Source organism: Coregonus clupeaformis, chromosome 23 (assembly GCF_020615455.1).
Source record: "Coregonus clupeaformis isolate EN_2021a chromosome 23, ASM2061545v1, whole genome shotgun sequence".
Lineage (NCBI taxonomy): Eukaryota > Metazoa > Chordata > Actinopteri > Salmoniformes > Salmonidae > Coregonus > Coregonus clupeaformis.
The window spans coordinates 48807131-48833829 of record NC_059214.1 but is presented as its reverse complement, the minus strand read 5'-3'; the positions used below and the strand labels follow the sequence as shown (position 1 = coordinate 48833829).

The 26699-nt window shown below is 43.5% G+C and overlaps 1 protein-coding gene across 1 annotated transcript in view; it reads right to left on the bottom strand.

The window, feature by feature from the left end:
• Positions 1–25846, bottom strand: part of LOC121536478 (collagen alpha-2(V) chain) — a 57516-nt gene extending 31670 nt beyond the window's left edge. The window contains exon 1 of the mRNA XM_041843771.2: positions 25626–25846. Within this exon, the coding sequence (XP_041699705.1) occupies positions 25626–25716 (91 nt within the window). The 5' untranslated portion in view covers positions 25717–25846. The remainder of the gene's footprint in view (positions 1–25625) is intronic.
• Between the last annotated feature and the right edge of the window lie 853 nt (positions 25847–26699).

Below are 26699 nucleotides of genomic sequence, written 5' to 3'. Positions count from 1 at the left end.
CCTGAAACTGTCGACTTCCTAAGATGGATGCCGTAGACGGAAATACTGACTTCACAGTACTGTGTTGTCTACTACAGGGGTTTCCAAACTTTTTCACTCAGGACCCCCTTCCAGCATTGGGGAACATCCCGCACCCCCTGCGTGTCACCTCTATTTCTATGGGACAAGCGCTGTTCATGATACAAACTGTTCAAACCAAAGTTGTTGGTGGAGAGAACATTTTGCAGGTTTAAAGCTTATTTCCTGTAATTCAATCCATTTTGTCATGGGGTGCAGTGAACATTTTGCAGTTTTAAAAGGTAATTTTCTTGTAATTCTATAAATGTTGTAATGTCTAATTCTATACATCTTACCATGTGTATTCATGTGGTATTTGAGTGACTCAAACGTTACAACAAAATCTATGGGCTAAAAAACCTAGCAAAAAAACATTAGCTGACATGGGCTAGTTGATCTGGACATTTCTTACAAGTTATTAATAGCTCTCTAAGGTATACAATGACTGACATGACAAGAGGCAAACTGATGATGCACTACCCAATTTCGAAATTGCACCTTGTGCATTCTACTATTAAAATGTTCAAGACCCCCGCGTCCCCCCCCCCGCACCCCCGCTGCCGACCCCCACAGTTTGGGAACCACTGGTCTACTAAACAAATAGAGGAGAGAACAGACAAGGAGAACCAAATACTCTTATTTTGGGAACTGGATCAAACTAAAGCAAATAATTCCATGATAACTAGAGAGCCAGTGGGATGATGTCACTGATAGCACCAATGGGGACTGCATAGCCATCTCAAATTAAAAAGGAAACTACAGCCTTGGATAAGCTACAATATGGCTAAGTGATCAAATGTAATGGCTAATGTCTAATCTTATAATTGAGGGTACCAGAATTCAAGGTATTTCTCCTGCCCATGTTGAATGTCTGTGGTTATGAATCGCCCCCATCAGCCACACACACACACACTTCACCCCCTTCATCGCCCCCTTGGGAACCCCCCCCCCCCACCCCCACCAGACGCCCACCCTTAGGTCTCATTTGGGGTTAATGGAACACCCCCTCCCCCTCCCTGTCAGCATTGATCCATAGAGCCTGCCCTGCACCATGTCTCGCGTGAGATAACGGATAACGACCCCGTGGCACTCAGCAGGGTTCGCCACACCTTTTATCATCATTCTTTATCTCTGGCCCTCTTTGTGTAGCCAGCTGTGTTGTCTCTAGTCTAGGCTCTTGAGACAGTAGGCGGTGGACAGTAGACAGTAGGCAGTGGACGGGCCGTTTCCAGCTCGTTTATGTTCTATCTACTGTAAGACATTTGACGAGTCTGAATGTCCCGAGATAAAGCTCTGCTGTCCTGCCTCCAAGTACTGTCCATAACTAAAGCGAGCACTTTGTTTAAACTTGGGTGCCCGTTAAATGACCCTTTGTTTAAACTTGGGTGCCCGTTAAATGACCAGTTTCCAGGCTGCTGCTCAGTGAAAAATGCACGTTTGGATCAATTGAATCAATAAAACACTGGAACAAACAAAGAAGAAACTCATCTTCATATGAATCCAAACACATGTTTTTGCAAATCACAAGAAGAAGAAAAAAAAACTGTATCCCAGAAAAACAGTAACTGACTTTGATGGAAAATGCCTTGGTTCCCAGATCCCAGATCTCATGTCGTTTTAGCATTTCCTTAACCACGTAGATGTATTATTTCTCTAACCATTGAGATGTATTATTATTATTATTATTATTATTATTATTGCTATTATTACAGGCAAGAGTAGCTTAACTAGATCTACACATGACAAAATGTAACTGTGTAAATTACACTTCTATTAACTACAGAGGAATAAAAGCGTCCGACTGGCCATGTCTAGCTGAGCCATAGACCACAGAGTTTGGAAAGTGCCATTTTCCCTGTTGGGGTTTCGAAAGGGGGCGTCGGGAGGGTTTGAAGTTTACAGGGAGAGAAGTGCGGTTCGCTGGGCGGTCTTAAAAACCCCAGTGCAGCCTAGGGTAAGGAGTGGGTGGTTCACTTTTTCCTCCCCTATCAGCTTAATTCATCACAGGTTCCGTGCTTTCAGCAGACACTGTATAAACCGGCTAATCGTGACAACGGTGCAAGAGCATGCTGCCCCCCTTTTTGTGGAGTTCGTCTGATGCATATTTACCACTAGTATTTCTCACTCAGTCGATTGCTTTCTCCTCCTGTTCTACAGCGTGTACTTTCTCTAGGTGACTAAGAGAATGAGAGAATGTCTCGCTGTGTTCTTAGTACTGCAGACTCACCAGACTGTTAGACGTTCCTCAGGGGGAACAAAAGCCAGATAGCAGTGAACCGCAACATCCGACACTGAAACCATGTCACACATCTACGAGAACTTGGAACAATCAGGGGGAAAGTGTGGACCACAATCAAATGCCAGTGAATCTGACAGATGCAGCAGGCGGAAATGAATGGCTACTTTATGGATTTTCCCTGGTTAATGCGGAAATACTCAGAGTAGACTGTTGCAGCCAGAAGTCTAGAGCTTACAAAATGAGCTTATGGAAACAAATGAGTCATTTCAACTCAACTCTCTCTTTTCCAAAAGCTAAAAAGACTCAATGCCAGCCAAACTGTTACAGAAAGTAAGCTTACGTTTGTTCAAAATGAGCAAGATGTCCCGACTGCTCTGTCAAGTGTCAGACACATTGAAAAGCAGCCTAATCCTTTCGATATGACTTCATCTTTTTATATATATTGATGGTTTTCTTTGTAGGCCTGAACAGATCTGTCATCTGGGAAGACCAGAATGTCCCTGCTGACAGTGTTGATCCCGTCGGAATACAGTACGGTCTGCTTTTCCAGGTCATGCAGATGAGTTCCAGCTGCTGGGTGGCTTTGCGGCAGCTGTGAGTTCCTGCTTTGAACCCTCTGGTGTCGGGACATAAATCTTCCAGTTCCTGCTCCCCTTTGACCCCAACCCTATGTAATTGGTTCACTGATAGTGATTGGTCACAAACAACTTGGTCACAATTGTATCTTTGAAGCTTAATGAAGGCTTCATAGCCCTTTATAACAGCTGGGTAGATGTTTCACAAACCATTTATAAGCAAATGCCATAATATAAAGGGTGATTTGACAGGTCCTTACATGATCTCCATGTGGCAGAAGCCTTATTATGTGTGAAGCTTATGAAGGCTATATTAAGCCTTCATGACAACCTTGTGTAAAGTGTATTTTCACTGTTGTTTTGAAATTGGTGTTAAGCACTCCAAAATGTTGACCTGCCTTGCCAGCAACTAGTTACTACAGTGTCAGTTCAAAGTGAACCTAAACCCTATGATTATACCTGTCCCTTTGTTAGTGTGACCAGAGGAGACGCCTCCCTTCATTTTATAAAATGCATCTGTGTGTCTGTAAAAAAAAAAAACTACAACATTATCTACATATTCCAGAGTTGTGAGGTACGAGCATTGGGGATTATAGGCAAACCTTGTTGGCGTAGGAGAACATTGTTGCTTCTGGTTTGAACATGCACCTCTCCCTCCCCTCTCCTCTCCTCTCCTCTCCTCTCCTCTCCTCTCCTCTCCTCTCCTCTCCTCTCCTCTCCTCTCCTCTCCTCTCCTCTCCTCTTCTCTTCTCTTCTCTTCTCTTCTCTTCTCTTCTCTTCTCTTCTCTTCTCTTCTCTTCTCTTCTCTTCTCTTCTCTTCTCTTCTCTTCCACAAACAAGGCTAGGGGATGGTTCAGGAAGGCCAGCCAGGAAAGTTAAATGAAAAAGTAGCTGATTACATGTCTGTGCCTCGTTTTCTTCTGGAGCTGTCTCTTCCTGTGTTCTCTGACAGCCGGGGCTTCCTGTAAAGAAACGCAGCACACTGGAGTGGTTCCCACCATGTTGACTTGGGAGGATGTGGTCGCTCTAAATTACCCCCCTTCTACTGACTCCTAGTTTTCCATTGTCTCTGTTGTTCCACACAACTCAACAATGGTCAACTGCTGTCTACAGCGTTAAGATTTCCCTACATGTATCAGCACTCGGCGGTCCCATTCGTGTGTGGCCTACCACTTCGCGACCGAGCCGTTGTTGCTCCTAGATGTTTCCACTTCACAATAACAGCACTTACTGTTGACTTGGGCAGCTCTAGCAGGGCAGAAATCTGACGAATTGACTTGTTGGAATGATGGCATCCAATGACAGTGCCACGTTGAAAGTCACTGAGCTCTTCAGTAAGGCCATTCTAATGCTAATGTTTGTCTACGGAGATTGCATGGCTCTGTGCTCGATTTTATACACCTGTCAGCAATGGGTGTGGCTGAAATAGCCGAATCCACTAATTTGAAGGGGTGTCCACATACTTTTGCATAAACTGTATAGTGTAAGTGCATTGACTGAGATGTTCCTCTTAGTTAGAGGTTGAATCTTTACAGTAATAATATGGTATTCAAGGAAGGCTTTTGATTAACTATAATATGTGGAAAACGTATTATACTTATACTAGATTAGAAATCTAGAACAGAAAGTAATGGAGCCCTGGGGAAGATTATGGGATGAGATCAGTAGATAGGGCTTCACATAATCATATCAAACATGACTGGAAGCTACAGTATCAGACTAGGTTTTCTCTTTTGCACATCTAAATTTGAGCAAAACAAAGTTATCCCAGTGAATTAAGAGCAATATACAGCAAGCCATCCATCTGCAAATTGCCAACCAGCAGTGCATCAAAGGAATAATTATACAAGCATCTACTGTAGCAAGGTTCAACAATATGCCAATTACTGAATAGAATACCCTTGAGGGACATTGGTCTTGCCTTGCCGTCAACTTGACTGCAACCTTCTCTAGGCTGTGGTTTACCTCACAGTGGCATTTGGCTTGCTCTCTAACCATACATGGTTTGTGTGTTTTCATTACAGCGCTCTGACCACAAAGCCAGTGAGGTTGAGCATATAACATATAATTTACGGTATCATAACACACTCGGCACATACACGCAGGAATGAAGAAGAAACACAGATCAAAGAATACGATACAGTATGATTCATCTGTATTGAAAAGCCCTTCAACTCTTCTTAACCTGAACCAGCTGTGGAACACTTACCATGTCTGTAACTGCAATGAATTTCCATTTCACTCCAAAGTGATCATAAATGGCATATCTTATTGTGAGGTAAGTAATGTCACAATATAGAACTAACCGTATCTATAGGTTGAATGGAGGAAAACTAGTTCATGGTGGTATGAGTCTACAGTAATGTCTCCCGTGTGTATGGTGATGATCGTCATAACATAATATGCATACATTTGTGGCGTGAAAAATAAGCCTACACAGGTAAAATGGTTTGTCTCAAAATACTGCTTGGCTTCCGCAGGTGTAGGCTACCTGTTGGATTTGAAACCATGTATTTTCTATACGGTGTTCCGGCTAGCAGTCAAACATGTGGTTTCCACATCGTCTCAGGTGGTGTCCACTAGCACACTAGGTCAAACCAACCAAAAAACATTGATATGCTTTAACAAATGGGAGCAATGTGTAGCTGGGCACGTTTTCTCCCTTTGTTGCTTTATACTTACAGTATACATGGTAGGCTATCCTGTAACAGACCTTCTGAATCAAACTCAGATGCGTTACAAAGCCGACGTCTCTGATGTTTAATTAGCTTGGTATCAATTGAGCCTCAGACTTGCAACCACCAATCAACAGACACAATGTACACCTTAAAAAACAACAACAAGCATCTCATTGACTACGACACACATGGAACTAACTTCATTACTGCGATAGCAATTTCAAGCTCCATTTCTTTCTTCAATCTTCCATGCATGAGTAGCCAGCCAGTCCATACATCATGCCAGGGTTGTATTCATTAGGGCATATAATAGGAAACGTTTAAAAACGTTTTGCAAAAACTTTAAAAAACTAAAATCCATGTAGTCCCTCCCCGTTTCTGTCCATTTTCTTCTGTTTTAGAGCCAAATGAATACAACCCAGGTATGATTAAAGTAAACTTTACACGATGATGTACAACATTCCAGTTTACCAGTCTGCACTTTAACATATACACAAGGTCACGGCATCCTGGTGTTTTACATCAACTAAGTGCATATCCAGATGTAGGAGAATAAACAGTCTGCAGCTCTGCTCCTGAGGAGGAGGAGTAAGAGGAAAGTTATGTCCACCGCGATATGCACTTGTGGCTCTATTGAAACACTAGGAGGAGAAATACAAGGGTATTATTTTAGCCCATGTGTTTTACATAAAAAAAGTATTGCTGTATCTTGTGGGAATTTGCGACTTCCCTCATGCCGAAACAGGATAAGAAGGAAGAAGGAAGAAGGAAGAAGGAAGAAGGAGATATGGAGTGGGGAATACACAAGCCTTCTGGAAGATCTGATGGAGAAGATGGCGGACAGGAAAAAAAAGGAGAAATGTGATTTTTGTGAATATGGAATGGTGGATCACACAGAACCTTTGGAAGAGCTACAGAAGGAAATTTAATGTGACGAGAGTGACGATGAACTAACTGCAGTGGCAGGTGCATTGAAGACCGCTGAGTTTGAGCCTCGTCCTGATGATGACAAAGATAATTCTGGCCCAGTTTGGAGAGAATAAATCCTTGCCTTCTGGCAGATCCATATGTGGTGTCAGGTTGGGTGGAGAAGAGGTTGGGGACTGTTGAATTGGTGAAAGTAACTCGAAGTTGACTCGTGAAGATATTTTGCGTTTCCTCTGTCGAGAGGGAGCGGGCGCTCTGGACAACGCGACTAAGGACAAGAGCTGTGACTTGCTTTGCTCTCCGGAGCAGGGCGTCTTTGAAATGAGTGATATTAAGTGCGGAGGAGAATCAACTGAAATGGAAGATTCCCGGTGTCTGTGACACCTGCTGTTTGGTGCGACGCGGTGGAGAGCATGGTGAAACGGAGAGGACACTGTCTGTCCTGCTGAGTTTTTGATGCAGAGTCTTTACCTGACAAGGTCAAGTTAGGATGTGTAATTTATCCCAAGAGAGCTTTTGTCCCAAACCCACTACGGTGTTTTAGGTGCCAAGCTTATGGTCATGTTGCAGCAGTGTGTAGGAGGGAGATTCCTAGATGTGAGAAGTGTGCAGATGGGCATGAGAAAGGAATGTGTAGAATCGGTAGAAAAAGTTGTGTGTGTTGTTAGCTGTGGGGGTGCCCATGGTGTTGGAGATCAGAGGTGTCCGGTGAGAGAAAGACAGGTTGAGGTTGCCAGGATCAGAGTAGTACAGAAGGTGTCATATGCTGAGGCAGTAAAGAGAGTAGATGGGTACAGGGCGAGAGATCCTGAGAGGATTCCTGTTTTAATTAGGGTTAATTTGCAGGGTAATTTTTATTTTCCCCAAATTTGTATCATCATATCACAAAGTATAATGGATTGTACAGTAGGTGGCGGCATGCACTTAACATTTGTTTGCTGACCACCATAATACCATAGAAGAAGAAGAAGAAGAAGAAGAAGAAGAAGAAGAAGAAGAAGAAGAAGAAGAAGAAGAAGAAGAAGAAGAAGAAGAAGAAGAAGAAGAAGAAGAAGAAGAAGAAGAAGAAGAAGAAGAAGAAGAAGAAGAAGAAGAAGAAGAAGAAGAAGAAGAAGAAGAAGAAGAAGAAGAAGAAGAAGAAGAAGAAGATCTGAAGAAGGAGAAGTTGGCAGACAGGAACAAATGGAGAAACGTGGAACAAGAAGAAGTAGAAGGTAAAGAAGAAGAAGGATTAGAAAGGATACATACCGGTAGTTAGATCAGAGTTAAATGGTACAAAGATTATATTTGCAATGTCACTAAGCAAAAATAAAACAACCAGAATATCAATAACCACTAGTATGTGGAAACATGATTTTGTCATGAGGTCATTGCCATTTGCTTGAGTTTGTGGACCCACAACTACGGTGTATGGTAATTAGCTAGCTAACTAACATTAGCATGTTAGCGACACTAGTCAGCATAGGCTGCTACATGATAATCAGCTTGTGTTAGCTAGCTAGCATGAGCTATTTAGCTAGCCAGCTCTAGTCCAATGGAAACCGATGCAAACCTACTGGGCTCAGAGCAGCTAATGCAAGGCAAAGATGTGTGTTATAAATATTTACATCTCACGACTGGACATTTGAATACTCTCAATACTTCTCAAAGCATCGCAAATATGGTTGATTCATGTTGGAGAATAATAGTATTACTGCATCACAGCAACTAGGAATGCATTGGAATGCTTTTCTAGTTAGCTTGAAAATGAACTGTTGGAGATCTGACCAAGAGAAGTAGAAAACACAGAAAGCAGTTTGCAAGAACAACAACCTTCTATCTGGGGATAGGGCCCATTGTCTCTGATGACATAAGTCAAACTAAAGCCTAGGGTGGGGGAGTGACATGGTGTATCATTTTCACTTTAAAAGTAAATGGACCCCTTGAAGTTTACGGTGTCCTATATCTCTGTCAAACCTGGAGACAGAATCTAGAGCGGACAGAACTATTTACATTGAACATTTTAGTCATTTAGCAGACGCTCTTATCCAGAGTGACTTACAGTTAGTGAGTGCATACGTTGTCATACTATAAATGCAGAGTAGACTCCAAATTGCGCTCTTTAAAATACTAGCACACACTTGTTGCTTACATTTGCATTTAAACAATACTTGAACGGATTCTGTAATTGTAGTCTCCTACATAGCATAAAGACACATTTTCTAACTTCTCAGTTATGAGACCTAAACAACAACAACTAACATTGAAACCTAGACTGCCAAAATAATTTAATAGAATTTCATGTTTTGGAGCAAATAAAGTTATAATATAATTGTAGACAGCAAATCACAAACACAGTGACTTTGAGTTCTGGGATGAGTGAGCGCTGTGGAACATTTCAAACTATTTCCTACTGACCTCCTGATAGTGAAAGTAAGGTCAAAAAGCGACTTGACAGTTACATTCCAAACCGACTAGTCACCCAAAAAGAACCGCCTCAAAGCAGGCGAGCACATTGATCTTTTTCCGTTGTTATGAAAAGTACAAAACTATACTTAACTGTAAAGTTTACAATCAATCAATGTTATCAACATCTGAACAAGTAGTAAGAAACACCCACTGGGCTCACACTGGTTGAATCAATGTTGTTTCCACGTCATTTCAATGAAATGACGTTGAACCAACATGGAATAAACGCCGAATTGACGTCTGTGCCCAGTGGGCATTGTCTTGATGTATTACTGCCGAATTTAGAATGAATGCTTGTCAAGTTGCCTCCAGTCTGTTAGCTGCAGCTCCTCCCTTTGATGAGCAGCCATTACATATTTTCTGAATATGTAATCAGCAGCTGTGTCAGCAACAGCAGTTCCAAAATGTCTGCTCTGAATTCAGAGTGAGGTGGACATTTTCCCATTAGGAAACAAGTATGTTCTTCACCCGTTCTCATTTGACAACTTGACCTAGTTAAAACTGATAACCAGCAATAAATCCTATTGATGCTGAGGTATGACCTAAATGGTTGGATCCCCTGGCATTGTCGCAATCAAAACAATGTGATTGCTATACCTGCTAATATCCTGCTCCAAATGGTAGTGTTGATTAGTGCTTTTTTACCTCGGTTCGGTGTTGGTTTGATTATAAACAAAAAATCGCGGTTTTTGATTTTGATATTATTTTTTTACATTAAGTGCACTATGCATTACGTGGGTTGAATGCTGTAACAACTGAATAAAACAATTAATAAAAGTCAAATGATGTTAGGGACAGCCCATTACTGCTTATCACTTATTAACCATAATTTCTTAACATTACTTTACTTTACTAAAATATTTCAGTTGTTGTGTATATTACATTAGTTTTATTTGATGACTTTATTATTTCATTCCAAGTCATCATCTCAGCTCTGTAGAGCTGCTGCCTATGCTGTCTGACTAAATCACTATTTTAGTAGTTCTTCAAAGTAAATAAGACTTTTATGACTGCTGAATACAAACTGTCAATCACTTACTGTAGATCAGGGTGTAAAACTCATTCCACGGAGGGCTAAGTGTCTGCTGGTTTTTGGTTTTTCCTTTCAATTAAGACCTAGACAACCAGGTGAGGGGAGTTCGTTACTAATTAGTGATCTTAATTCATTAATCAAGTTCAAGGGAGGAGCAAAAATCCACAAACACTCGGCCCTCCATGGAATGAGTTGGACACATGTGACATAGAACATCTAAACAGAATGTTTGAATTCTAGAATATAGATGCTATGTTCTTGGTCCACTTAACACAGATATACACTGAGGGGACATAACATTAGGAACACCTGCTATTTCCATGACTGACCAGGTGAATCCAGTTGAAAGCTATAATCCCTTATTGATGTCACCTGTTAAATCCACTTCAATCAGTGTAGATGAAAGGGAGGAGACAGGTTAAAGAAGGATTTTTAAGCCTTGAGACAATTGAGGCATGGATTGTGTATGTGTGCCATTCGGAGGGTGAATGGGCAAGACAGAAGATTTAAGTGCCTTTGAACGGGGTATGGTAGTAGGTGTCAGGCGGACCGGTTTCAGTTTGTCAAGAATGGCAACGCTGCTTGGTTTTTCACACTCAACAGTTTCCTGTGTGACTCAAAAATGGTCCACCACCCAAATGACATCCAGCCAACTTGACACAACTGTAGGAAGCATTGGGCCAGCATCGCTGTGGAACGCTTTCGACACCTTGTATAGTCCATGCCTGATGAACTGAGGCTATTCTGAGGGCAACAGGGGGTGCAACTCAATGTTAGGAAGGTGTTCCTAATGTTTTGTCCACTCAGTGCATGTCCTCTAACACATATCTGCAGTACAATGGCTGTGTTTACACTGGCAGCCCAATTCTGATATTCTTTTCACTAATTGGTATTTTGACCAATGAGATCAGTTCTGAAAAAGATCTGATGTGGACAGATATGATGTGATTGGTCAAAAGACCAATTTGTGGAAAAAAATATCAGTATTGGGCTTCCTGTGTAAACGCAGCCAATGTGTCCTTGTACACAATATCCCCTAGAGATGCAAGTCTAAAGTAAGCGTTTCCTGTCTCTCTCCAAGGTTTTACGAGGGATAAACGACTGTGGACATGAACAGCCCAACCCCAGAGACCAAACACCAAACTCTTCTAGAGGAAATTCCACTGTGGCTTCCTGTGATGGAGATAGCCCAGCCTGTGAGCAGGGGACTGGGCTGAGAGAGAGATGAAACTGCCCTGGATGAAATGTGTTACACAGAGCTATCCCACCACATACCCCCACACATGCACGCACGCACCTTGATAACCTGCCAACCCACATCACTGGATGACTAAAGATCTGAAGGGAAAAGACAGCGTCACCATGTCTTCAGTCAGATACAACAATTCAAACTAGAGTCATAGACTGTTCTCTGCTATCGCACTGCAAGCGTACAGGAGCGCCAAGTCTAGGTCCAAAAGGCTCCTTAACTGTTTATAACCCAAGCCATAACACTGCTGAACAGTTAATCAAACCCAGACTATTTACATTGGCCCCCTTTTTTGCTCTTCTGCAACTCGCTGTTTAATATCTACGCATAGTCAATTTACCCCTGCCTACATGTACATATGACCTCAATTACCTCCACTAACCCATACCCGCCGCACATTGACTCGGTACCGGTACCCCCTGTAAATAGCCTCGTTATTGTTATTTGATTGCGTTACTTTTTGTTTTCTTTAGTTTATTTAGCAAACATTTTCTTACTCTGCATGGTTGGTTAAAGGCTTGTTGTATTCGGCGCATTTGACAAATAAGATTTGATTTGATTTGATCTGATATCAACTTCTTCAGTTCCCTCACTGAGTCTGTGTGGGTAAGAAAAGATTTGTAGCTATAACTGGAGGCCAATGATGTGCTAACTAAAAGTAAATCGTTTGTCTATTCACGATGGCAATTAGGAGGCCATTCTGCAAGCAGTTGTTCCCCCCAGAAAACAACATTTGGGTCCACTTCGATGAGCACTGCACATATTTACACCAAGCTGAGCACAGTAATACCTCACTCACTCAAGCTTTTTTGTTCTCAGTAAATGACTGCTTTCAGATGTTTGATCCCTGAAAATAGCCATCAGTCTTTGTTAACGGCTGTTGTATAGGCTAATACTGTATGTCTACATTCCATGTTCTCAAATGGCACTTCTAATGTATTTTTTTTATTTTTATTTTTTATGAAAAATTAAAAAATTAAAAAATACATATTGTAAAGTGGTTATCCCACTGGCTATAAGGTGAATGCACCAAAAGGCAACACAAAGTGACTTTGCAAACCAAACGTACCAGTTAACAGCCCAGCTCCTTCAAATCATAGAAACTCTGGTGAAATCATCCATTTTAGTTTCCCGGTACCCATGACTCACAGTAAAACAGACATTTCCCTGGTCAGACATTCACATTGGTCTGGCTTACTGTGTAGTCTGCTTTTTTTTTAATGGGTATGGACGTCTGGTGGGTGACTGTCTGACACACGGTCCTACATTGTGCTGAAAGAATGCACTCATTTTCAGGATGGTTTATTTCCATGGAGGATTTCTTTATAACCCATGACACAGTCCAGAAGGAATGACCCTCATTCAAATTGGCAGCATGCTGAACTGCATGGTTTTGTAGAATCTAAATTCCCTCATCTTATCATCTTTAATGTCTTTAAAGAACTGATGCACGTACATCTCATACACCATTTCACCATAGAATCACCTCTCATGCCGTGTGTGTTTGTGTGTGTATGTGTGTATGTGTGTGTGTGTGTGTGTGTGTGTGTGTGTGTGTGTGTGTGTATGTGTATGTGTATGTGTATGTGTATGTGTGTGTGTATGTGTGTATGTGTGTATGTGTGTGTTTGTGTGTGTGTGTGTGTGTGTGTGTGTATGTGTGTGTGTGTGTGTATGTGTGTGTATATGTGTATGTGTGTGTGTGTGTATGTGTGTGTGTATGTGTATGTGTATGTGTGTGTGTGTGTGTGTGTGTGTGTGTGTGTGTGTGTGTGTGTGTGTGTGTGTGTGTGTGTGTGTGTGTGTGTGTGTGTGTGTGTGTGTGTGTGTGTGTGTGTGTGTGTGTGCATGAGGGTGTCATTACATTTATGATTATGTGCATGAGGTAGTATCATTGAGTAATGGTTAATCAAGCAACAAATCCATTGTAGAGTAACTGTGACACTCTGGCTCCACGGACCTTGATATTTGAGCCAGGGTTGTTTAGTGTCATTGTTTGGGTGTATTTCTATGTTGGGGATTTCTGGTTGTGCATTTTCTATGTTTGGTTAATTGTTCTTGATTAGTCGTATGACTCCCAATCGGAGGTAACGAGTGTCAGCTGTCGGCTCGTTATCTCTGATTGGGAGCCATATTTATACTGTGTGAGTTCACTTTGTGTTGTGGGTTATTGTTTCTTTGTTGCTGTTAGTAGTATTCAGTATAGAACTTCACGGATCGTCATTTGTTGTTTTCTTCGTGGTTGCTTTAAGTTAATAAAGTCATCATGTTCACTCGCAACGCTGCGCATTGGTCTCCTCCTTCAGACGAGCGTGACAGAATAACCCACCAAAAAAGGACCAAGCAGCGCGTCCAGGGAGCAAGGGGTCTGGACACAGGAGTTATGGATGCCTCCTAAGGACTTTTGGACATGGGAGGAGATTCGGGCTGGAAAGGGTCCTTGGGCACAAACGGAGGAACATCATCGCCCTCGTGAAGAGCTGGAGGCAGCTGCAGCCGAGAGGAGGTGGTCTGAGGAGGAATATCACCGCCCTCGTGAAGAGCTGGAGGCAGCGGCAGCCGAGAGGAGGTGGTATGAAGAGGAAGCGCGGAGTCGAGGCTGGAAGCCCGTGGTTACTCCCCAAAAAATTTTTGGGGGCACATGGCTGGGCGCCTGGGCAGCAGGAGGCTGCCACAGGGAGAAAAGGAGAGAAGGCTATCGGATTACGGGAGCCATTGGCGGCAGTAGAGGGAGGAAGTTGTTGTGGCACGGCATGAGAGACTGAAGTGTGTTCCCAGTCTGGTCCGGTCCGTTCTTGATCCCCAGTTAAGGCCAGTGGTGGGTGTTCCCGGTACGGTCCGGCCTGTTCCTACTCCACGCACCAGGTCCACGATGTGCGTCGCCAGCCGGCCTGAACTGGCCGTCTGCCCAACGGCGCCTGAACTGCCCGTCTGCCCAACGCCGTCTGAACTGCCCGTCTGCCCAACGGCGCCTGAACTGCCCGGCTGCCCAACGCCGTCTGAACTGCCCGTCTGCCCAACGCCGTCTGAACTGCCCGTCTGCCCAACGCCGTCTGAACTGCCCGTCTGCCCAACGCCGTCTGAACTGCCCGTCTGCCCAACGGCGCCTGAACTGCCCGTCTGCCCAACGCCGTCTGAACTGCCCGTCTGCCCCAACGCCGCTGAACTGCCCGTCTGCCCAACGCCGTCTGAACTGTCCGTCTGCCCAACGCCGTCTGAACTGCCCGTCTGTACTGAGCCTGCAAAGCCGCCCGTCTGCCATGAGCCTTCAGAGCCGTCCGCCAGACCGGAGCCGCTAGAGCTCTCCGCCAGACAGGATCAGCCAGAGCCTTCCGCCAGACAGGATCAGCCAGAGCCTTCCGCCAGACAGGATCAGCCAGAGCCTTCCGCCAGACAGGAGCAGCCAGAGCCTTCCGCCAGACAGGAGCAGCCCAGAGCCTTCCGCCAGACAGGAGCAGCCAGAGCCTTCCGTCAGACCGGATCAGCCAGGAGCCTTCCGCCAGACAGGATCAGCCAGAGCCTTCCGCCAGCCACGAGCAGCCAGACCACTCAGCCAGCCATGAGCAGCCAGATCCGTCAGCCAGCCAAGAGCAGCCAGACCCGTCAGCCAGCCGCGAGCAGCCAGATCCGTCAGCCAGCCATGAGCAGCCAGATCCGTCAGCCAGCCGCGAGCAGCCGATCCGTCAGCCAGCCATGAGCAGCCAGATCCGTCAGCCCGCCAGGATCCGCCAGATCCGTCAGCCAGCCAGGATCGCCAGAGCCGTCCTGCCAGGATCCGCCAGAGCCGTCCAGCCAGGATCCGCCAGAGCTGTCCAGCCAGGATCCGCCAGAACCGTCTAGCCAGGATCCGCCAGAGCCGTCCAGCCAGGATCCGCCAGAGCCGTCCAGCAAGGATCCGCCAGAGCCGTCCAGCCAGGATCCGCCAGAGCCGTCCAGCCAGGATCCGCCAGAGCCGTCCAGCCAGGATCCGCCAGAGCCGTCCAGCCAGGATCCGCCAGAGCCGTCCAGCCTGGATCCGCCAGAGCCGTCCCGCCAGGATCCGCCAGGAGCCGTCCCGCCAGGATCCGCCAGAAGCCGTCCCCGCCAGGATCCGCCAGAGCCAGCCAGCCAGGATCCGCCATCTAGTCAGGTACTGCCCCTTAGTCCGGTACTGCCCCGTAGTCGGTGCCGCCCCTTAATCCAGTGGGGGTTTAGTTGGGGGGTGGTCATGAGGAAGGGAATACGGAAGCGGATAGTGACTAAGGTGGGGTGGGGACCACGACCTGGGCCAGAGCCGCCACCAGGGACAGACGCCCACCCAGACCCTCCCCGAGACTGTATGCTGGTGCGCCCGGAGGTCGCACCTTTAGGGGGTAATGTGACACTCTGGCTCCACGGACCTTGATATTTGAGCCAGGGTTGTTTAGTGTCATTGTTTGGGTGTATTTCTATGTTGGGGATTTCTGGTTGTGCATTTTCTATGTTTGGTTAATTGTTCTTGATTAGTCGTATGACTCCCAATCGGAGGTAACGAGTGTCAGCTGTCGGCTCGTTATCTCTGATTGGGAGCCATATTTATACTGTGTGAGTTCACTTTGTGTTGTGGGTTATTGTTTCTTTGTTGCTGTTAGTAGTATTCAGTATAGAACTTCACGGATCGTCATTTGTTGTTTTCTTCGTGGTTGCTTTAAGTTAATAAAGTCATCATGTTCACTCGCAACGCTGCGCATTGGTCTCCTCCTTCAGACGAGCGTGACAGTAACGAGGACCAGAAATGCATATAACATCTATTTAGTCATCACATCCGATACACTTCACAGCACTCAGAGCTCTGTGCCGAGTCTGAAATGGATCTGCTTTGCCGAACATTTAAGTGTAATTGCAAGGGACATTCAAGAGAGATCGTCATACTAGGAACTGTCAGAGAGGTAATGTATTCTGCACTGTTGCTGTTGGACTATTATGGTACTGAACAACAGACAGACAACCCACCAGAACCTCATCAGACAGTACACTCTTAGAAAAAAGGGTTCCAAATGTTTTTTTTAGGCTGTCCCCATAGGATAACCCATTTTGGTTCCAGGTAGAACCCTTTTGGGTTCTTCAAAGGTTCTCCTATGGGGACAGCTGAATAATGCTTTTTCTAAGAGTGTAGTAGTCAGTGATGGAAAAAAGTACTAAATTGTCTTACTTGAGTAAAAGTTAAAAGTTAAAGTAAATGCTATACATTAATTTCCTTATATTAAGCAAACAGACAGGGCCACATTCCAACACATCATTTACAAATGCAGTATTTGTGTTTAGTGAGTCTGACAGATCAGAGGCAGTAGGGATGACAACAAGTTATATTAATAGTTGCGTGAATTGGACCATATTGCTGTCCTGCCTGAGCATTCGAAATGTAGTACTTTTGGGTGTCAGGTATGGGAGTAAAATTGGAGGTCCTAGGATACACTTGGAGGGGTCATATATTTTCCATGCTACCTGACATTGGAACCCTTTTCACTTGAGCCAGTGAACTTTCACCTGTGATCTTTCACCTGTGACCTTTCACCTGTGACCTTTCACCTTTGCTAAAACTAGATCATGCCCTATATGGGCAGGAAAACAGACATGCTTCTGGCATCCTATTTAAAGGTGTTCTTTAAATAGTTGAACATAGTTGTTAAAGCCAATAACATCAATACTTAAACGTTAAGCAAACATAGCGGACAAGTTGAGTTTGAAAGGAGCTAACACATACTGTATCTGACTGTCTGAATAACTTAGATAGACTTCCAGTCCTTTATTCATTAGGGATTCATCATCTCCCTGACTGAGCCACTCAACGTTCTTCTGGGTACTGTATGTGCTCTGCTACCAGGACATTCGGGGCTTTTGCTGAATCCTTGGTGGTGTCACACTAGAGAAGGACCAGCGGAGGTGACAGACTAGAGGAGGACCAAGGAATCAACCTCTAACCCCAGTCAGCTGTCAATCAAGTTTCCTACACGACAAGAGCATGGAACCTAAACATGACCACCATGACCATTGCCACCCACTAGTCATTGCAGGCAGCAACCATAGACCTTAACCACAGAATCAAGCCTAGAATTTAGGTTTGTGAAGGCCGCTTTTAGTCAAACATCGGGCAGCACATGGCCCACAGAAGGCACAGTACAGAGAAGCAGCTATAGGAAACCACTTCTGACATCATGCTGTACACTCAGTATCCAACAAGTATAATTTAATATCAACAAGGTTTAATAATTGCATTTATAAATTCAGGAAAAGTATCTGTTTAGTTGTGCTGCAGACCTGGGTTCAAATAGTGCCTAAAATATTTGACTTCTGGGCAGGGTTTGCACTTTTGGGACTATTCCATTGGTTCCAGCTAGTGTATTTGAAAGAAAACAAATACTATTTCAACCCAGGTATGTAGTGCTGACTCACGTTCAAGACAACTCGGAACTCGAAACTCAGAAATTTCCGACATGGAAACTCGTTGTAGAAAGATGAGGTCCGAGTTTCCCACATGGAAAGTATCAGAATCAACCACTAGGAAGTTCTATACAAAAAGCGTATGCACATTTTTACTCGAAGGTTCAGAGTTTTCGATTTGTCTTGAACACGGCACAAGCATTGAACCTGCATGGGACAACCTCCCATTATGTGACATAGCATGTCATGAAATTGGAGGATCTAAACCAATTACACCAGTCTTTGAAATGGTCACCAGGGGACCGATAGAGAACACGCTCGGAGGAACAGAACAGTATATTTAAGACTGCCAACCTCCAGCGGATCAACTCCAGAGGGCAGACGTCCCTCTTGATCTCCTCCGACAAAATACAACCAGCTGTATAAACATTAAAAACCTGCAAAGGCAACTCAAAACGACAGCCGCACACCGTTCGCCAGCCAGTCTGCGTTTGTGTTCTTGAACAAGGCACACGCTTACAGACCATCTCTTCATTATCTACATTTCCTGAACCTGGACAGGTTGTTGAGTGGGTCACAGAGCTAATTGAGAAGGAAGTGGCACTCAGAGCTGACGCAACATGTGAGAGAGACTCAATTGCACGCTTTCAAAAAGGATTTTTTTTAACTTTAAAACCATGGAGGCTTGGGGGTGGAAAGAGGAGAGGGGGCTCCATCCCTCAGGCAATGTATCCACATACCCGCAGTTTCCACGTCCTAAAACCCCAGGCCCCAAGCCGTACCCTGACATGCCGCATCTTACAGCTCTATAACTTCACCCCCTAGCCTCCCTCCCTCCTTTTGGCTTTGTTTTTATATTTTCCAAATACTGCCAAAGCAACTATTTTAACATCTGGAAATCATCACCCCTCCACTCCCCTGTTTGCTGATGCTGTCATTTGGTAGTTCCCATGGAGCACCTCATGGGCACGAACTGCATTAAACATGTATAATCTCCATCCATTCGGTACTTCTTTTGGTCCAACTCGTGGAAGAAAAGAGGCATGTAATCAAGTCATAGGACAAAAATGCAGCACATGGTTCTAATCAGTGCCGCGTCTGGTGGACCTGGTTGAAAAGAGCCCATTTCTTATGATGTAAGTAACTGATGTGGCAGCAACAACTGGAACCAATTTGCGAGACAAAGTGACCTAATATATGTAGGTTTGTTGATTCAGAATAACAGCTTTGTTTGCCTGTTGCACGTTACCCACAAAGAGAGAGAGAGAGAGAGAGAGAGAGAGAGAGAGAGAGAGAGAGAGAGAGAGAGAGAGAGAGAGAGAGAGAGAGAGAGAGAGAGAGAGAGAGAGAGAGAGAGAGAGAGAGAGAGAGAGAAAGTTATCAGTCTCTGGCATTTGTCCTAAATAAATACAAAAAAGTTTACTAAAAACACCTAAGACCAAAATCTAATACAAAAACATGTATAAGTAAGTAGAAAAATACATGTTCCACAAAGGTTAAATGATCTAGTTCATTTGCAGTACAGTGTTAAGTGGCCATCTTTGAAGACGTTTTACAGGCGTGTCAGTCTCCCCTTCGGGAGGGGGTATGTTCACACACTAACATCTTTTTGCATAGTTTCTCACTGGTCCACTGCTGGGCACGAACCACTGCTTTTGGTTACTTGGGACAGTGATCCATTGCCAGGTTTATCTTCATGTTGCAAAGGCGAAATTGTGGTGTAGATATTGGGGGGAACGAACAGTCGACGCGGGGTCCGGGATGGTCTTCCCCAGAAATGTTTTTGACATTTTAAAACACATTTCCTGCAATTCTACACAGTTTGACATTACTTACTATGCCTCTCTTGAAGGGGTATATAGAGGGGTATATAGAGGGGTATATAGAGGGGTAATATGGAGGGGTATATGGAGGGGTATATAGAGGGGTATATAGAGGGGTATATAGAGGGGTATATAGAGGGGTATATAGAGGGGTATATGGAGGGATATATAGAGGGGTATATAGAGGGGTATATAGAGGGGTATATGGAGGGGTATATAGAGGGGTATATGGAGGGGTATATAGAGGGGTATATGGAGGGGTATATGAAGGGGTATATGGAGGGGTATATGGAGGGGTATATAGAGGGGTATATGGAGGGGTATATGGAGGGGTATATGGAGGGGTATATGGAGGGGTATATAGAGGGGTATATAGAGGGGTATATGGAGGGATATATAGAGGGGTATATAGAGGGGTATATAGAGGGGTATATAGAGGGGTATATGGAGGGGTATATGGAGGGGTATATGGAGGGGTATATAGAGGGGTATATGGAGGGGTATTATGAGGGGTATATGGAGGGGTATTATGAGCGGTATGTGGAGGGGTATTTGGAGGGGTATTTTGAGGGGTATATGGAGGGGTATTATGAGCGGTATGTGGAGGGGAATTTGGAGGCATATATGGAGGGGTATATGGAGGGGTATATAGAGGGGTATATAGAGGTGTATATAGAGTGGTATATAGAGGGGTATATAGAGGGGTATGTGGAGGGGTATATAGAGGGGTATATAGAGGTGTATATGGAGGGGTATCTGGAGACGTATATGGAGGGTTATATGGAGGGTATATAGAGGAGTATATAGAGGGGTATATAGAGGGGTATATAGAGGGGTATATAGAGGGGTATTATGAGCGGTATGTGGAGGGGTATTTGGAGGGGTATATAGAGTGGTATATAGAGGGGTATATAGAGGGGTATATGGAGGGGTATATAGAGGTGTATATAGAGTGGTATATAGAGGGGTATATAGAGGGGTATATGGAGGAGTATATAGAGGGGTATATAGAGGGGTATATGGAGGGGTATATAGAGGGGTATATAGAGGGGTATATGGCGGGGTATATGGAGGGGTATATAGAGGGGTATATGGAGGGGTATATGGAGGGGTATATAGAGGGGTATATGGAGGGTATATAGAGGAGTATATAGAGGGGTATATAGAGGGGTATATAGAGGGGTATATAGAGGGGTATTATGAGCGGTATGTGGAGGGGTATTTGGAGGGGTATATGGAGGGGTATCTGGAGACGTATATGGAGGGGTATATGGAGGGGTATATGGAAGGGTATCTGGAGGGGTATATGGAGGGGTATATGGAGGGGTATATAGAGGGGTATTATGTGGGGTATGTGGAGGGGTATATAGAGGGGTATATGGAGGGGTATATAGAGGGGTATATGGAGGGGTATATAGAGGGGTATATGGAAGGGTATATGGAGGGGTACATAGAGGGGTATATGGAGGGGTATATAGAGGGGTATTATGAGGGGTATGTGGAGGGGTATTTGGAGGGTTATTATGAGGGGTATCTGGAGGCGTATATGGAGGGGTATATAGAGGGGTATATAGAGGGGTATTTGGAGGGGTATTATGAGCGGTATGTGGAGGGGTATTTGAAGGGGTATATGGAGGGATATATAGAAGGGTATATAGAGGGGTATATGGAGGGGTATATGGAGGGGTATATGGAGGGGTATTATGAGGGGTATATGGAGGGGTATATAGAGGGGTATATAGAGGGGTATATGGAGGGGTATATAGAGGGGTATATAGAGGGGTATATAGAGGGGTATATGGAGGGGTATGTGGAGGGGTATATGGAGGGGTATATAGAGGGGTATATAGAGGGGTATATGGAGGGGTATATGGAGGGGTATATAGAGGGGTATATGGAGGGGTATATAGAGGGGTATATGGAGGGGTATATAGAGGGGTATATAGAGGGGTATATAGAGGGGTATATAGAGGGGTATATAGAGGGGTATATGGAGGGGTATATAGAGGGGTATATAGAGGTGTATATAGAGTGGTATATAGAGGGGTATATAGAGGGGTATGTGGAGGGGTATATAGAGGGGTATATAGAGGTGTATATGGAGGGGTATCTGGAGACGTATATGGAGGGTTATATGGAGGGGTATCTGGAGGGGTATATAGAGGGGTATATGGCGGGGTATATGGAGGGGTATATAGAGGGGTATATAGAGGGGTATATGGAGGGGTATATAGAGGGGTATATGGAGGGGTATATGGAGGGGTATATGGAGGGGTATATGGAGGGGTATATGGAGGGGTATATGGAGGGGTATATAGAGGGGTATATAGAGGGGTATATGGAGGGGTATATAGAGGGGTATATGGAGGGGTATATAGAGGGGTATATAGAGGGGTATATAGAGGGGTATATGGAAGGGTATATGGAGGGGTATATGGAGGGGTATATAGAGGGGTATATGGAGGCGTATATGTAGGGGTATATAGAGGGGTATATAGAGGGGTATATAGAGGGGTATATGGAGGGTTATATGGAGGGGTATATAGAGGGGTATATGGAAGTGTATTTCGAAAACACTGTATAGGTGGAATGTGCCACAACCCCCTCAAAAATACAAATATATTATTTTTTAAGTGAAAACTATTTGGAGGGGGGGGGGGTGTAAACTCCTAACTTCCTGCATTTCAACACCCTTTGCCATGGGCCAGAGAGAAGAATGGGCAGTTTTATAATGCTATTCTACACATTCTTTCATGGGGCAGAGAGAAAAACTTGCTGTTTTATGGCTCATCTCATGATATTCTTCACATTATGCCATGAGGATGAGAGAAAATGTTGCGGTTTTAAAGTAACTGTCCCAGTGAAAATCTAACTTTTAAAAGTTAATATTCTGTTAAGTCATACCCAAATAATGTTGTTGACTCACCCTATACTCATATTTGTGGCCAAAGCATAAATTGCAGAAAAAATACTTTGGGTTTAAATAATGTGTGCTTTTTCCTCATAGAGGATGATGTCCTGAGGAGGATGAGCTGGCAAATCTGCAGTCTACTCAGATGAATATTTTTTATGACCGGTGTACACCCACCCATTCTGCTGTTGCGGTACGCCCACACCATTCCAACACTGAAAAGCAGCTTTTTAACATACTTAATTAACATTTTTTGGGGAAGGAAAACTATTTCATTCAGATTGTAATTAATTATTGGTCATTTTTCATAGAAATCTGGAAACACAGGACAGTTACTTTAAAGGTCGACTTTGGGCACAAACTTTAGCACCAGAAGTGCCATTTCTTAGTTATATCTACAGCTTCCGTCCAATAACAAATCCTGTGAAATGACATATTATCCCCCCATCCCCCGTGGCAATTTTGCCTGTGTTCACTAATTTGCTTGTTACAGCTTGCACACTACATACTCAGAAGAATACTTACACAACATACTTGTATTTTGCAGTGAGGACCTACCTATGTCGGAATAATGATTGTGTTTTGTTTTATATGTGTGTGTGCCAAGCTTAGACCTCTCGTTTGTCATCCGCAAGGCTATCAAGAATTTGAGACCCTTCAGCAAGCAAACTTCCAACACATGCGTACACATGTGACATTCATCTAAAACTGAAAAAAAAGGGGGGAAAAATGATTTCAAACATTTGCTCTAAACATGTTTCCAGCCTTCAAAGGTTCATCTTGAACTCTCCCAAATTCCTCCCAAGTGCCTCCCCCCCAAAAAATATATTTAATACCCTCCACAATTTTTTCTTCTTCTTCATGGTTACAGTCTTTTTTTTTTCTAGAACAGATAAATATTGCTGTTGTGTTCCAACCACTCTGAGACAGAATGTCTGTTTGCAATTTCTCACTTTCATCAACATTCAACCACACTCAATTTTAAGTCGCCATTTTCCATATAAAAATCTCAATTAAACCCAGATACACTGCTTATTATAGATGAGGGCATAGAAGGCATAAGTGATTACTATTCTGAAAACAAGTCTTGGAATATTCTACAATGCATTTACACTTTTCAAATGTGCAAAATAACATATTGAATCATTGGGTGTGTCTAGAGTTTTCCTCAGCAACACCTCAGCCTATTCAGCAGCTCGTCTCTGTCACCACATTACACACTTTACTTTTCATCACGTTTCAATCTAATTGCAAATTGAGAGTCTTCTGATTCAACCAGGGTTTGATTTGTTCTTGAAATGACAACGTTTTCAATACAGGGATTTGTTGCTGCCGTTCTAAGGACTCATAAATGCTTTGGAAAATATGATGGCCTTTCTGCTCACAATGACGTAAAGTGGCTAAAACCTCAACTGTACTCCGTACTTAACTGAACATAACCATTCCATGATAGCCATATACTAAAACATTCCTCAAAAGCACAGTTGACTCATTTTTCACTTAGTTGCGAGAATCTGAGTCAACTTTCCGCTGCTTTGACAGGATTGAATTAGAACGTTCTTCCCCCTGGGCTGACATCATTAATGTTCTGTGGGAACATGAGTTGAAGTTCTCGGTGCCTCGTTTCATATGGACAAATATGCACAAGTTGGCCTCCACCCTGAGCAGAGAACAGACAGGGAAACGACTAGTGGGACTAGTACTCTGAAAATCCAATAAAATGTAAGGAACATAACTTTCCTCTGTCGTCACCAGTCATCCATTTTGAAGAGGCATTAGATCAGGGGCCCTACGTAAAATATGTAATCTTTCGAGAAAATTAGGTTCATGTCCTCCTCTTGTCAGGCTTGATAGATGAACATATATTACCTAAAGTAGTCCCATGTTTTACTGGAAGATATGTCTCTATGGTAACAGTATTGTCATAATGGTAATTAACTCAACATAAAATGTGCAGACATGTTGAACGTCATTATGCTTCATACATGCTCAGACAGATGTGAAAGAGGCTTTTTAAAGTTCCTGTTTATTCCACCACAAGGGGGAAACAAACTCCAATCGAGGCTTTGGCTACAGGTCAAAAAGATTGACTTGACAGCTCACTGAAATCACGGGCCATTCAAGGGCCACAGAGGTACTTTTCACTAGCCTGCTTTATGTCTTTTCCCCTCATGACATCATACATAAAATGACATTCCATGACATCATAATATTAAAAAATCACTGAAAGAAGACACGACATCACTATAACAATAACACTCAGGTGTTTCAGCTCTGGGTTTTAAGTGCTGGCCACCTAGTCTGTATAGGCTACCTATACTCTCTTAGAAGAAAATATGCTATCTAGAACCTAAAATGGTTCCTTGGCTGTCCCCATAGGAGAACCCTTTGAATAACCCTTTTTGGTTCTTTTTTGAGTTCCATGTAGTACACTTTACACAGAGGGTTCTACATGGAACCCAAAAGAGTTCTACCTGGAACCAAAAAGGGTTCTCCTATGGGGACAGCCGAAGAACCCTTTTGGAACCCTTTTTTTCTAAGAGTGTAGAGAGCTCTGATGACTCAGTGAATCCAACACCATTTGCCCCTTCTCTGTCTCCTCTCCTCACATCTGCCCTGCATTAGAATGCAAGCTGTGTTCCCTCCAAGATGTATGGTGTTGTCTCAGCAGATGTAGAATAAAGAGGAAAGAAATCTGGTTGTTGGTGAACAAGAGAATTGAGGAATAAAGTTAGTCCTCAGGCACTCCTTTTCTCTCACAGAGCTTATTTGCCCATTTAGGATAATCCACACTAGAAAGTTACTCTCATCTCTTTTAAACCTTTCCAAAGTTGGAACGAATCTCAGAGAAGCTACCGGCTAAGGTCTGTCCCAATCATCCTTTACAGAAATCTATCTTGCATGTTCCATGCCGTCACTGTGTCCTCAGCTGCTATCCATTAGAATGGAATAAAAAAAATTAAAATAAAAAACAAGGTAAAGGTGCAATTCATTTTGCCTTGCTATTTACTTAGGCAAAAACAGATCCATCTTAATAAAGAAACAAATTGTTATCTGTACATCCAGCACTTTTTCTCATTAGCAGAATACTCCAGAACTACCCTAACTAAATACATCCAACAACTTGAACCAAATGAGGCTCTTCACAGATAAATGTCCAAATTCAACACCAGAGAAGTCCTAGTCCAACAAGCTCGTGTTAAAAGTTCAGTCATACTCTTAACGCTATACCAATCAGCGTTAATTAAATTAAGCATTAAAAATAAACAAGCAGTGAGGTACTTACCACTGTTTCCGTCCTGGCATTTCACAAAAAAAACCTGAGTCACAGAGACAACCAGAAAAAGGCAAATCCTTGAAAACACAAAGCTCATCATGTCTATAAGAAAGACATGGGCTCTCCTTGTGCGCGAAGGAATGAAAATGTATCACTGCACCATGTAGCCAGAGAACACTACCAGTAAGCAGCGAGCAAGACAGACCCAACCCAGACCGCACCAGTGCTTTTGTTTGGGGGGTAGTTACAACTTTAAATGAGAAGAAACGCTGGCAACCCTAATTTTCCTCCCCCTCTTGTCAGCCCTCTCTCATAACCATCCACTCAAAGTCATTTGTGGTTTTGTGAAAACTACACCCTTGTTTACAAGTTCCCATCATTCTAGTGATTCTTGTGTGTTACTTTTTGTTCTCGGTCTAAAACAACTGAGATCATAATTAGAGCAAAGATTGGAAGAAACAGATAAGAAAAGCTTTGTTTGTCACTGATTTCATTTACTCCACCCCCTCCCTGGAGTTGGTTGCTAAGCAGGTGTGTTGAAGTGCTGTTTTAGGGGTTGAAAGGCATCTTTTTATTAGAAGAATAAAAATAAAGTTTATGGCCCATAGTCTCTGTGGAAAGGTGATGGGGAACCTGAACTGTGCAACTGTACAGATCGTGCAACTGCTGGTGTGGTTGTAGGTGGGAGTGAGATTTCTTGACTTTTTGGGGGGCAGATTTATAAATGATAAATCAATGTATTATTTATTTATTATTATATATGTATTTATTTAGAAATGATAAATTAATACATTAATAAATTGAGTTATTTATCAATAACTTCCATGTTTGTTCTTTATCAGGATGATTGCGAACATACTCTGATGTACAACAACAACATTGGGAAGTATTACAGCGGAGGGACAAAGCATAATTGGGAATGTGAGATGATAACGGTGGCCATATTAATAATAATAATATGCCATTTAGCAGACGCTTTTATCCAAAGCGACTTACAGTCGTGCGTGCATACAATTTTGTGTATGGGTGGTCCCGGGGATCGAACCCACTACCTTGGCGTTACAAGCGCCGTGCTCTACCAGC